General features: G+C 37.2%; 3 protein-coding genes across 10 annotated transcripts in view; 1 reads left to right on the top strand and 2 right to left on the bottom strand.

Moving 5' to 3' along the window:
• The window catches only part of LOC109539086 (PIH1 domain-containing protein 1), a 242,786-nt gene that overhangs the window by 51,486 nt on the left and 176,938 nt on the right, over positions 1 to 14,362 (top strand). The gene's annotated exons all lie outside the window — the stretch shown is intronic.
• LOC109539065 (multidrug resistance-associated protein 1) overlaps positions 1 to 14,362 on the bottom strand; it is a gene marked incomplete at its 5' end in the record, with an annotated part of 237,012 nt that overhangs the window by 49,605 nt on the left and 173,045 nt on the right.
• LOC109539099 (probable cytosolic Fe-S cluster assembly factor AGAP009023) lies at positions 1,298 to 14,291 on the bottom strand. 8 transcript variants are annotated; one of them, XR_002172090.2, is made up of 16 exons: positions 11,565 to 12,030; positions 9,923 to 10,107; positions 9,610 to 9,703; positions 9,471 to 9,521; positions 9,296 to 9,414; positions 8,401 to 8,589; positions 8,057 to 8,242; positions 7,779 to 7,954; positions 7,517 to 7,720; positions 7,239 to 7,460; positions 6,912 to 7,160; positions 6,349 to 6,396; positions 4,632 to 4,812; positions 4,139 to 4,541; positions 3,744 to 4,081; positions 1,298 to 3,685 (listed from the first exon to the last, which is right to left on the bottom strand). XR_002172090.2 is itself a non-coding variant. In XM_019906696.2 (16 exons), exons 2-16 carry the CDS (start codon positions 9,971 to 9,973, stop codon positions 3,625 to 3,627), a joined length of 2,472 nt encoding a protein of 823 aa, XP_019762255.2. In that variant the 5' UTR covers positions 9,974 to 10,107; positions 11,565 to 12,030; the 3' UTR covers positions 1,298 to 3,624. The 8 variants fall into 8 exon arrangements, 5 of the variants coding, with proteins under 5 accessions (XP_019762255.2, XP_048522455.1, XP_019762256.2 ...); XM_019906696.2 differs by having other exon boundaries at positions 3,844 to 4,081; XM_048666498.1 differs by lacking the exon at positions 11,565 to 12,030 and adding an exon at positions 10,844 to 11,554 and having other exon boundaries at positions 3,844 to 4,081.

The raw sequence follows: 14,362 nt of genomic DNA, 5'->3' as shown, positions 1-14,362 counted from the left end.
GTCCCACCAACTGCTTTGCGATATGGAGTCGCGGTGTCTCCTCCCAGTACTTTCTGTGTTGTTCCAAGATCCACTGCCCAACTGCCACCCTAACTTGAGCATGAGATATACCGCATCTCGGTCCCTGCCTTAGCAAGTTCCGCAGCAATTTCGTTTTCTATGCTCCTGTTCGTACCAGTTGCCCAATCTAGCACACATTGTGACCTGATTGTGTGAGATTCTAATGCCTTTATTGTGGCTTCGTCTCCGGTTACGATGGTAATGTGCTTACGTGTGTAGGCTCTTTCCTTCATTTTCCGGGCGCAATTTGTTATTGCTAGGATGTTTGCTTGGAAAGCTGTCGTAGTTGTACCCAGGTTTACTACTATACCGGTTGTCGACTATACCAGCGCCTGTGCCCTAAAAGGTACTGAGATGCTTAGAGTTTTGATCCCATGAGTTCGACTGTCTTCAATTTTCTGAAGATCGTACTGTGTCCCAAATTAGTCGCTTTCCTGAGGACATGGTCACCCATACGGTAAGCGCTTCTTAGAGCCTCGGCCTCAGCCTCTGAACTTTGTTCAGGGACTGTCGATATGTGCTGATTTTGGTTCTATGCCACCATATGACGGCGGAATATGTGATTATGGGTTTCACAATGGTGACGTCCGTCCAGTACACCATCTTCGGTGAAATTCCCCATGTTTTTCTAAAAGTGTGTTTGCAGGTCCATAAAGCCCTAACAACAGCTTCTTATCAATGCTATGTTTTGAAGAGGAACTTCAAAACATTTTAGCCAAAAGAGAGCAGGACAAAATCATATTCGAGTTTCAGTAGGAAAAGTTAAAATTGGAATACTTAAAAAAGACTTAAGCAAATAATGCTATTTTCTATTTTGTTTTAGTAATGCATCATAAGTTATTTCAAACGTTTTTAAACAAAAAACGTGAATGTAAAATTTCGATTTTTGAATGAAAATTTCATATGAGGTAGAGGTCGATTTTTTTTAAATTATCAACTTTTTCAAAATGCCCCAAATTCTACATGATTTGTCTGATGGTCTGCGACACATATCGCAGACATGCAAGTTGTGGGTCGAAAATAAGGAAGATATTGTCCGTTGAAGATTGCGACCACTCTAAAACCGTTCAAAATTAACTATATATAAATAGTCTTTTTATTAGTTCATTGCATTCCTTGCTCTTTCCGATGAAAATGATGTATCACTCGAGGTATTTTGAGGAACTTGAATTTTTATAAGGGTCAATCATTTTTCGCCCCCATTTGGCTATTGCGGTTTGTTAAATAAAAAAATGCAACCATTGAACATTTTATTTTACAATCTACCAATTTATTTAACATTTCCAGTAAATAAAATTCTGAACAAATGGTTTAACAGTATAGTAATTATAAATTACCACTATCATTATAACATTATAAAACTATGTACATTTCTAATGCAATTATAACATCCAAGTATAATAATAACTATTGATCATACATTCGCCATTAACTTCGCCATTTCAAAATGATCTGCTTTTCGGGCTTGTAAGCTTAGATACCAGAAAGTCGTTTAAGACGACTAACTAAGTCTGGTACTCGGCCTATTTGGATATTATGATTTAATGCCAATTGCAAAGTCAAAGCCAATAAAAACACTGGATTTACTAGATACAAGTTCGGAACTTGATAAATTATTAGTTTGATTTTTTCCATTCATTTTAACTAATTGTCAAGTACTCGTTTATCTTCATTTGAATAGTTCACGTACCTATTAAATGGTTTTCAACAGTTTATATTTTATGTCAAAATTAATGGAAAAACATTATATAAGGAAGTATAAGACAGCATCACGTCTGGCCACTATTAAGCATATGAAGTGAGTATTGGGTCACTAGTAAACAGAAACATTTTTCCAATCAGTTCAATTGGTTGCATTGATAAAAAATAAATAGCAATCGTCCAAAGCCTATGGATAAAATAATTAAGCGTTTTGTCCATCCTGCCTGCCAGCCTGTTCAGTCTATTTCAGTCAATAACCTGATACACTTATTAAAACGTCATGTACGAATAATTTGTGTGCTCTTATATTGCTAAACCGGATGACTACGCGTGTTGTGATCTAAAATGGTTCTAATTTGTATCACGAACACGGCATGTTACTGTACAACGTGAAAGAAGAATATGGCACTATGTTTAAAACATTTTCTTGAAAACATAATGACGTGACAATTTGGTAATATTTGCTTGGTATTGTCAAAAAATTGCGCCCTGACACACTTAAATGTAAGTTTTATCCAATAGAAAAAATCTCTCAACTTACTCTAACATGTTACAATTTTTAAGTTTACAATATATTAATTATACGATTTAGGATCAAATACAAAATGTCTCGCACATATTTACTCCATATCCCGGGCATTTTTTGAATATGAAAAGAAACTTTGCAGTTTTTTTATGCATGTAGTTTTTATCTAGCATCTGAAAACTACTCAATTGAATTGAATTTTGCTATTTATATCCTTGTACATAAAAGTTTAAGATATTTTTAAGGGGGCCTTTAAATCATAATGAATATGTTTCAATCAACTGTCTGCAGTACCTAAAAATGCATTGATCCGTTTACACTAAAAATAGCCCAAAGTTCCTTCAGAAAAGACAATCTTTACAATATACATGTAAATTTTCAGTTCTGACATACGTGTAGTAAAAAACTTCGCCTAGATTAGTCTTTTGGCATTCCCAAATAGAATTTTCTTACGTAATAACTTATTAATAAAATACATAGACAGTGAAAGCCATCAAAACATATAACACGAGCTACACAAAATTTTTCAACATCTATTTTACCTGGTAGATACCTGTTATTAATTTATCAAGCTCGTTTGTTACATACATTTATATTTTTTTGTAGACTTCTGGATCGCTCTGCACCATCTTAATCGCAATCCGTTAGTCTTTTTTAAATTTATGTCACTACCAATAACAACATGTTTACGTTACTTACTAGGGCTTACTACATATAACGGTAAATATTTAATATTAGGCTATTAAACTATTGAAAACAGTGTAAATTGTTAGATTAATATTATAACTTATGTAGCAGAAAATGGCTTTGGGCAACATCAGACATATCTAGGGCTCATTCAGTTATATCTGATGCTAGGTAAAACGTCGTTTTTCTGATACATGGCAATGGTCAAGAGTAACTTGAGAGTTTTTTTAAACACATCATAGAAATAATAACTATGATTATCTTCTTTTGTGTGATTTCATGATAGCTTGATCTTATTTTATAATTGCGGGTACAAATTTGAGCAATACCAAGCAAACGTTACTTTCCGAAATTAAAAACCCACCATAAATCTCACTTTCCGCACATTACATGTATTTTGTGAATAAGGCATTAAGTAGGTACATATAATTAACAATTTAAATTAAACATTTATTAACTCTCGTATTGCAGACCAAATGCTAACATTTATTTGAGATGAATGATAGTGAGTACCATTATTTTTTGTATGTATCTTATCCGTAAATCCTCATATTAACTTATCAAGCCACCGGTTTTATCAGTAAGACTAGACCTATATACTTACATCAACGTAAAGACTAAAATAGACATTCGCGGACTTCTCGGTATGGCTAGAGGTAGCCTAATGTGGCATACTTCTTGACAAAAGGACTATCAAGTCTGCAATTTTCCCTAAAAAATATATTAATATTGCAAATTATTAAAAAAATGCATTTTGTGAATGTGATACTTTGCTATTCAAGATTGTATTTGACGGCTGTTGACCTTCTAGCTGGATTCGTTATTTGTACTTCTATCACTACTTCTAGCAAAAAAAATGGCCATCTTACTCGTCTTCCCACGGACATACGTCTGTATTTTTTGTTTCATCCACTTCTACTTCATGCTTGCTACCAGTTCGAACTTCGCTTGATGATGAGTCGGCGTGAGCGATTACTTCCGACGGCTGCAATTCGCTTCCAGGTGACTCACAGTCTGGTTCGGCTAAGGGCGCTTTTGGCTTGTCAATAATCGGCGGCGAAACTGGCTCGGAATGGCTTTGACTTGGCGAATCGCAAACAGTTATATCTAAACATATCAATTGTGCTTATTTCCTCCCATAACAATAACAGCAGTTTGCCTAACCTAACGAGGTTGGATGCTGCCCTGCAGTAACTTGTTCATTCAATGACTGTTGCTCACATGAAGTAATAATCATCTCGTCTTTCACGGAACTCACACTGATAATTGGGGCGACACAAGATATTGAGGGAGTTTTTGCTACACTGTAACTCTTCTGCAATACCTTGGTGCTACTAATACTGATATTGTCTTTAGGCTTATTGTCTTTCTCACTAGCAATTACAAAAATCGAGGAACAATTGTCTTCAAAAGAGGACACTTTCCGCCGAGTGCCTTCCATTCCCGACGTGCTATGCGTCAAAGGCACCGACACTGACGCTCGTCGCGGCGCCTCTGAACTATCCACATGCAATTTTTTGCCGCAATCCAGAGTGTGTTGCTGTGTGAGTGAACTGCTGCATTGAATCTGGAGATAAATTGTTCTAATGAAACTAACCCAAACATGGCGTCTGAAATAATGACGTCACTGCCAATTAGTCATGCTAATTCGACTAACCTTATCAACAATTTCGGCCACGCCCACGCTAACGTCCGATGAGGAACTTTCTGAGTCGATATGAGTAGCAGAATTCTTTCGGTTACTAATGGGCGTTCGGGGGGGAGTAGCAGGCGTGTCCCATGGGCAAACTTCTTCAGCGGCTGTCGACACGCCTGGCAGTGCACTCGATTTCTTTATTCTGCCGATTAATGAATATACGTAAGTTAATTCAAGCACCAATACAATGCCACATCACCGACGGCTAAGGGAACAACTGTGCAAACATAATGGCAAGCTCAACAGCGATAGTAAAGTATTCAATTTTACCTAGCCTATACGCTATACGGCACGCACGTTTGCGGCTAGTCCGTTTGTTTTTTGCAAAGTATTATTTGATGAAACCACAGACGCCTATCGGGTGCACATTTTAAAAATATTTTTGTAATGTACAGAGTGTCCCAAAAGCCCTAAAAGTATCAAAATTATGTTTTTCTAAATGAATTACCCTATATATTATTGCATTTTTGGATTCTCTGAGCAAAATAAGTGTTTGTTTTAATAAGATTTATAAGGTCTAAATCTAAAGGTTTTTTTAAATAATTCGAATTTTAACAAAATCTAATATTATTTTCATGTGAATTATTTAAGTTACGTAAACGTAATTCGTAGTGTACTGTAACAAGAAATCATATTTTATGATAATAAACTTACCATTTTATACAGGGTGTCCACAAATTTAAACTAATCAAATAAGAACTTTAAGTGGCTATAACTTGATTAATTTAAATACAACCCCATATTTTTTAGCTTACCAGGAAATGCAATTTTTAATTTCCTATCGAATGGTACTAGGATGTACACGTGAAAATTAGTTTAGATTTTGATTAAATTCGTATTATTTAAAAAACCTTAAGATTTAGGTATTATAAACCTTATTAAAACAGACCCTTATTTTGTTCGGCGAACCCAAAAATGCAATAATATACAGGACATTCCATTTAAAAAAAACGCAACTTTGATACCTTTAGAGCTTTTGGGACACCCCATTTATCACAAAAATATTTTTAAAATGTGCGCTCGGTAGGCGTCGGACATTTCATAAAATAATACTTTTTAAAAATCATATGGTTTAGCCGCAAAATTCCGTGCCGTATAGCGTGAATAACCCTATATATATATATATAGCATGTTAATTCATGAGAAAACTGAAGTACACACAAAAGTATTTGTTAGTTTCTTTCATGCGCAAGTTAAATTGCCACTATAAAGCTAAGGGTGTCTAGTTTTCTCAACATTTTATATACACTCCATTTTAACAAATCCCAACCGAACTCGAAAAGCTGGTTTTCCTGGTATAGTAAATATAGTATAGTAAGTAAACGACCAATAATTTGAGTGCACTTATCCACAGAATTTATTGAATCAAGTGCCCTTTCAGTTGGGCAATGCATTCTGGTGCATACAAAGTTTTTAATGTAAAATATTAAAACATTTACATCATGAGCTCATGCATATGAGCGAAAACCTAAAACACCCTATTTTGACACATCTGTCTAATACTTATTTCTGCACCCAATCAGATTGAGTGAAAGAGATCAAAATGCACATGCTTCAAAAAACATAAAATAAAATCAATGCTTATTTCAATGATTTGAAAAATGACCATTCTGACGAGTCAACTACCAATACACAACATCGAACCAACAAGTCACTTGCGGTCTATGATGCAACTTACGGGCTGGAAGTGACTGCGAGGCTGGTTTTGTTCAGGTCTAGGTCCCCCCTGCAAGTAAGCATCCCTAGCTACATCTATACATCTAAAATGAATTTCGAATGGACGTCGAGAGGGGTTTCGACAGAGTTTGCATATTCAAAGTACTCGCAAAACCCCCTCAAGAATTTATACGAATACAAATATGTCGTCATGTAAGCGGTTGTAACCATAACTAAATTGGTGGTTTGTATAAAGACCATTGATTTGAATAGAATTGGAAACTGCAACGGTTTTTCGATGTTTTTGACAACAAATGAAACGAGAGCCGACATTGGTTCGCGATCTGTCGGAGTGATCAAATGAGCTCTGATAAAGCCATGCGCTGAACAGCCAGGGCAATATAAACAGGACAGCCTACATTTAGTAGTATCTGCATTGCTGTTTAGACAATATAGTTTTTCATTTTACCACATCTGTGGTAATATCAAAAGAAATGGGCAATGAAAAAAGCATGTAATATCAATATTTAAGACACATCGTGCTTTGACGGTATCAATCCCTCCGAATTGAGGCCGAATTCTTACCTGTAGGGAATATCACTTAAATTAGTTTGTGAGTGGGAATGGGATACTTTGGTATCCCTAATAACGCTGGTTTGAGTGCTGCTGCTAACACCAAAATGAGAAATTTCATGCGCTGAACCGGTTAAGCTGCGGTCGCTACCGCGCCTCTTTGATAGTGCGCCAACACACCCAGTTATTTGTGACGGTTGAACTGGGTTGGTTTGTGCAGGTACGGAAGCTTTCTTTTTTGCTGGTCCAAATCCGAAAAATCTGCAAAGGTGAAAAAAAATTGATTTCATCGCACGAATGAAAGAAAACGAAAAATTTCAATGCTAAATTTTAACTTACCTTCTTTTCTGTAAAGTTTGAACGCCATTTGCCAACAAGGTCTTATAGTATTCTGAGCGAATGAATCGTGGGTAGCAATCTTTTTTGAGCAGAAGGTTGTAGACATGCTCTTGGGCGGCATCGAAACAGAAGCGACTATTTAGTTTCATTCCCTCCTGAACTCGCTCCATGGTCTGACAGTCAATGTTTACTTCGCAAGGCGAACCATGCTTTAAGTAGTTACTGAAAAAAAAACACGAAAAAACAATATTAATACAGAAGTATGGTTAACAACTTACTCAAAGATGTCTCTAATTTTCGGCAAAACTTGTGACTGTGCAGAGCGTCGCAGCTCAATTACTGCCAGACAAAACAGAATATTTTCTTCGCTCTTTTCTTTCCGTAAGTACTGAGTAAATTCCTGAACTCCTGTAGGATCTGATAGAAGATCCTCCATAGACAGAGCCCATTTTCTTACACGCTTTTCAGTTGGAATTTCCACTCTACAGTCAAAGATATACTTATCGTATGTTCGAGTATGCGCGTCATGTCTATACTTACAAAGGAGCGTTGAGTGTCCAGTACGTAATATCATCATTTACCCAGGGATTTCCGGACGGAGGTGAACTCAAAAGACAGTCGTATTCGCTGTATGTGTCAATTTGGTTGATTAGGCTTTCAAGAGCCTGCGATGCTTTCACTCTGGTCCTAGAAAGCCTGGTTTTAAGAAGCTCAGTCTACAAAACATTTCAAACGTAAAACGGTTGTTCTTGATGAACTTGTTTCGTAAATAGATATTGGCCATTTCAGGAAGTCGCTAGAAAAACAAATGCACTAACCTCTCTTCTATAGTCGTCTATAGTCTTCTTACGTGGTCTCATTCCATTCCAACATCTGGTAGGAACTGGAACTTGTTCAAGAGCGGTGAAGAATCCGGGAGGAGGACGGTATATTCGCCAAAAAGCTTTTTCGTCAGCGTCGCTGACCAACTTATCGTTTTTTGTCATATACTGAAGCTGATTTACCTGCAAACAAATTTTGAAGCCATTAATTGTGAATGTATGCTGACCAGCCAATCAGAAGAATATATCTCAAAAAGTTATTCAACATCTTTGTAGAAATGGTCAAGCCGCATTCCGACAAAGATAGATAAACAGGCTGTTTCTTCTTTCTACTAACTGACCTGCTCTTGTGCCTGGTTAGTTATTAAGTCCCATTTATTGCTTAAATTCCTCCTTAAACTTGCCATTGCTTCTAGTTCATAGTCTTCTAGGCCGTGTTTTTGTTTGTTGCGAAGCGATCGTTTAAGGAGATAAATCGCATACTCTATGTTATCTGGTGTTTTACTACTCCATGGCCAGAACGAAGGGGACTAAAAATGATACATAAAAAGTTTACAAATATTTATTAATTCCGTTTAAGAAAAGCTAAGAGATAGAGAGCGTCTTGTGAACATTCAGCAGCAAAAAATTGAAACCCTTACAAACCTGTACATAAAGTACTCTGAAGAAGACAACGGAAATGCCGGCATTTAGGCGGATGTTTCAGTTTTACTTTCGGTTATATTAACAGTAATTGATAGCCAAAAAAATGGTGATCGTTTTCGAAATTTAAATGTGATTCTTCAAGTCATTCTATATGTTTTAGGTGGCTATAGCCCCTATGTGCTAAAACATTTTAAACTGGTACCTTAATATACCTGGAACATTCATGTGATGTACATGCATATTCCTAGGACATACATGAGTTCCATTATGAACATTCCATGTATGTGCCAGGAATCTGTCAAAGTTAATACACTGAATATTCATGGTATGTTCTGGGAATGTACATGTGTATGTTCAGTGAATGTATATGGTATGTTCAGGGAATATACATACATATATGTAACGAAAGAAAAACGATACTTTATTTCATCCTATTAGTTTATTCACATATTTAAATATTTACTGATGTAATTTTTCAACAACAACTGGATAATAAATAAATTAAAATATAACTTATAACTACGGACTAAAAATCGAAATAACATTTTCAGCATTTTTGCCGTTGTCGCAATGATGTGTGGTGGTACTAACCTGAAATCTATAGATAGCGTTTTCCTCTTTGAAGAGCAGGTTTTTAGAGTCACTTATTGGGTACAAATAACCATATTGACATAATTGATTCGCAATATGCATGGATTCGGAAAACGCAGCTGTAAAAGAGACGCACATTTGTTTGATAGGTGTGTTAACTATGTTGTACACTTACGCATTTCATCTGTGTCTAGATGTACGATCAACCACTCTACCAAATCGGAACCTATAATAAACATTCGCAATTTGGAAAAATCCAGTTGTTCTGAGCACTCTGTTACAAATTAGTTGAATTGACAATATCTGTAACTTACCAGCAAACGACTTCGGTACAGAGGTCAAAAACGATTTTTGCCACCCCACTGGCACACCCCCTGATGCCTCAATTGCATGCAATAGTTCTTCCATCTACGATTGAAAAACGAAATCTCAGGATTGTGATTAAGGTAGAAAATCGAGACGATAGACCAACAACATTTCTGGTGCAACAAGCAGAAAGCGAAAAAATAAAGACTTTATTTCATGGCATAAAATGATAAAGCTATATTTGCAATTAAGCAATCTAGAATTTACGACAAAAAAGCAAGCTATGTACATATACAGACTGGACACGAACTATCGCTTTACCTTGTCAAAGGCCTTAGGCCGATGAAAGCAGTCTCGTTGGTCCAGCTCCATCTGCGAGCCTGAGGGCTCTGTTCGGAGGGGGTGCCGGGCGGCCGGGCAGGGGCACGCCACGCTAACCGAGCTCCATGGGCGAGCTCTGCCCCCGCCCTATCATGTTTGCCTTCACCCCCACATTAACACCACCACTGGAATTAATGCAGAACACATTAGACAGCATAGAATAGGAATATCATAAATTTTTCATTCCAATCGAATCGATGGAGCACTCTCTAAAAACGCCATTTACTTCCCTCTGAAATGATGTGAAAATGAGCGTTCTTGCACCCTTTGCTTCTGAGAAATGAGCAAAAACGGGACGGAAAACATGAAATTTTGGCATAAACTTGCACCTAAATGTCTGATATTGAAATTGGCCGAACTTCTTCACTTATATCGGGTATTAAATTCTCTATCCAACGATGCCAAAACGAACTCTGTGGCTTAAATGGTTCTTGAGAAACTTTGAAAAAAGCAGCGTTATGTTTGAGTCAATTTCGCCACTCAAAAAAAAAGACCCAAATCTAAAACTTCGTGAAACCAAGACTTTTTTGAGAAAACTGTTAACATTTTCTTATCGATGGTGCACTCTCTAAAAAGGCCATTTAGTTCTCTCTGAAATAAGGTAAAAATGAGCGTTCTTGTCCGTCTTCTCGTCCACCGGATCACCGTCCACGATCGTAGAACAGTTCCAATCGAAGAATGCTTCAAACGTGTCATTGTCATGATTTAGGTCGAAATCCTCGAAAAATCACTTCCAACACAGATACAGTGTAAAAGGCGATTAACGACTTTCAAAAAGAATAATGAGCATTTTTTGTTGCTGGCAGTTGAATTATGGCTAAAGTTTATTTTTAAATAATTAGAGGTGATAATTATAATTACCTACATCTTTTATTACTGGACGCAGAAAAAATTTAAATAAAAAATTCCTCTTTTCACTAATGCTCTTATTTTCTAAAAACAAACCACCTTAAACATTAGATTTTCTAAAAATACTGCCTTCTCAAATAGACCGCGAAAAAGTAAATATTTAATCACTTAAACTGCATAGCTTACTGATACTCTACAAGGTGAAATCGATGTTGGATACACAAATAAAAATCTATAAAAAAAAACTTCAAGGTTGACCGGATTTTCATTCAAAATGTTCACATTACTTGAAGATGTTCCTATACTTGATCTTGTGATTGGTTCTACCGACAAATGATATGCATTTTCACTCTACAGGATGACATGTTGATCAAATACATATTAAATCAAGCAAAGTAAAATAATATAAAAAAATGTGCTTCTTAGATGTTCCGTCACTGGCCACCTTCCCATCTGTAGCCAATATAAGAACCTGAGAAAACGTTTAAGAGAATCCACGCAAAGAAGCCAGTCGAACACAAGTTGTTTCCTTTAAAAACGCCCAATCCATAGGCCCAATCTGACTACAAGAGAATGTTGCTCAAGCGCATTACTAATAATTTGGTGCGATTTTTAGCAGCTCAACTGAAAGTTTAAGGAACTTAGAAAATTACTTGCAAATTATTGACCAGCCTTCTGGCTATGCGTACTAAAAGTTAATGTGTTGAACAATAAAAGCAGCTGAAGAACTTACCGGCTAAAGGCGCGTTCAAAATCATCCGAGGCAACCGTTTCTTACACCATACACGAAAAAGGCGCCCGAAAACCACTAGGTGGCTTATGTGTGCAGCTCTCAGTATCCAAAGTGGCAGAGGGTTTGAGAATGCCGCATACAACCTTGTCAAACTGCGCCCCAACTGCGACTGGCTAAATGTATCTGTGTGCGGCACGACCGGGCAGCTCAATATTTTGCACGCTAATGTATGATTGGAGGAAGAAACAACCGCGCGCAACCTTTCCCAGGACTGGAAAATATTGATCCCAAAATTTCCCGACAAAAATTCCACTGATCGCAGTGAGAAATTTCCGCTGGCCAGTGGAGGCTCGTTTCTGGATCCCTCCAAAAAACAACTCCACAACACAACTTCCTGAATTTCAAATCAATGTTTACAGCTTAACTTTGGCCGCCCGAATGTAGCAGTTATTATGTTTGGCACGTCCTTAAATATTATATATTTATTAAAACGCTAAAACTACAATGGCATTTAATACTACCTATTTTACCACATGCCTTGGTGACGTATAAAATTTTAGGATATAATCCATGTATAAGTCTTCTGTTCTTAGGACGAAAAACTTTTTTTACTTTCACCACTTTATATTTAATGCATGAGTTACTTTTTCCACAGCATGATACTGAGTGTGTAAAATCACATTAACTTTATCACTATCCTGTCCTCCCAACCATTTATCGTACAGATCTTTGACAATCTCACTTTGTTCAGGAGTAGCAACCGGCAAATTTCTATACATCTTTTGCAGTTCTGCTATCATTTCTTTGGCAGTTTGACCAGTGCGAGGTTTCACTTGAGCACCACCATTTAAACAGCCTATAAAAGTATTGAGGATAACAATCACGTCCACAATACACTGATGAAATGTTTACCCGACGGACACGCCATAACTTCCACATAATGATAGGGTGACTTTCCGCGTTTAAGCTTTTGTACTAAGTTTTGGATATTCCGGAACCCGTTGGCAATTGCAAATTTTAGTAAAACCTTTCCATCTCTTTCGAACACGACCTCCTTGAAATCCGGATTTCTATAATCCAGACAAGTACTTGCAATTAACATGTTAGTCCACGCAAAATTTACTATACGGACCTTAAAGCCTTATATTGAATGTTCTGACGGGATGCGCCAAACAGCTGCATTACAGAGTGTATAAAAATGTAGTCTGAATAACCTCCAGATCCAGAACCAACGTGACTATACAACATGGGACTGATATCATGATCATCCTCCATTAGCCAGGGCTGTGAAAATGTCGAATTTTCCAAATGTGCTAGATCAATGTTGGCCGCCAGTAACATTTGCTCCAGTTCAACTAAAATATGCCTCTTTTCAAACAAGTAACATCAATGCACAGTCACTTACTGGCTGTAATCACACAGTCCACATCTCGTTCTTTGGTGTTTTCGTCTGCAAAGTCTTCCCGAGCGGCTTCTAGTTTCTTGTCGTAACAAGACATTACAGTAATATGATATATACTTTGCTTCTGCCCCACCCATTGTTTCAGTAAAGACCCCATGATTTGTTGTGGCGATTTTGTGCTGGAAATACATGGAAGGATGTAGCTTCCATGTGTTTTCTCTGCATAACACACCCAACCTGAACAATGGCATGCAATTCATTAATTAGCTAAATAACACTGGCTTTTTGTTTGTGCATTCACCAGGACAACTTGAAGCCAGCATAGGTAGAGTGTGTTTATTTCCATCTTGCTCACAAGCTCTGTATCTTCTGATAAACTCTTTTTGAGCTTCTATCAGCGATAAATCCTGCGCCACGGTCATATCCACAACCATATCAGCTCCAAGCATTTTAAAGTATGTAGCCAACTTGGCTGCGCAGTCATTAGGACTTAATTTACACTTGTAAGCTAAGGACAGCACTGGTTGCACAGAGACAGATACTATGATTGTCTTGGTTTTGTTCCAGTGACCCTCCTACATTGATCGGTGTCTTAATTGCTAATGTAACTCTATTTTGACATACACAATATCAATTTTTTGTACTATTAATCTATTGGCTTACTAGTTTAAGTTGTCTATTTTCTTCAAACACTCTAAACAGCTCCTCTTGGTTTTGCTGGGACACCAGTACACTTTCTGCCGAAGTTATACACCCTGAACAAGCCAGACAGTCAGCCAATGTGATCTCCACTTCTTGTAACTTTTGACCCTTTCCGTCCTAAAAGAATTAATTCACGTATACTATTCACTGCAAATTCATTTGCATTGAAAATCGTACAGCTCCAATTTGGAAGTATGAACCATCCTCCTGAATCGAAATTTTCGATCCGGTGCCAGATGACTTCGTCACTTTTGATTCAATTGGCTTGATACACTCCTAAAGGCAATATAGGAAGTCAAATGGTTTGTTAATCTTCCATATATTATCAAGTAATACTGACCTGCGATGGGGTGATAAAATCGTCTAAATCCGTCAATTGTAGGACTCCACTGAACCGAGACATGGCTCCAGGTTACTACAACTTAGATATACTTACATATACGCAAACTTACTTCCATATACTTACCTTAAAGATCACTTCAAATCAAGGACTCTCGGTGAAAATTTTCCTCACGGTCAATAAATATTTAGCCAAAAAACACTCACACACAGAACATACCCCCTCCAGTCGAAACGCCACAGATGTCATGCGGTGAGATATAGCTGGCGTTTCGGTTGGAGCTGCTAGTTGAAAAGTGGCGGATAGAGTTCGCTACAACTTCACGCAATAAACCTCACTTTTTTTGTCAACATT

This window comes from Dendroctonus ponderosae, unplaced genomic scaffold (assembly GCF_020466585.1).
Source record: "Dendroctonus ponderosae isolate FM_Combo_2020 unplaced genomic scaffold, Dpon_F_20191213v2 Dpon_F_20191213_5, whole genome shotgun sequence".
In the NCBI taxonomy this organism is placed as follows: Eukaryota; Metazoa; Arthropoda; class Insecta; order Coleoptera; family Curculionidae; genus Dendroctonus; species Dendroctonus ponderosae.
The sequence above is the reverse complement of the archived record's forward strand: the minus strand, read 5'-3'. Positions and strand labels throughout refer to the sequence as shown.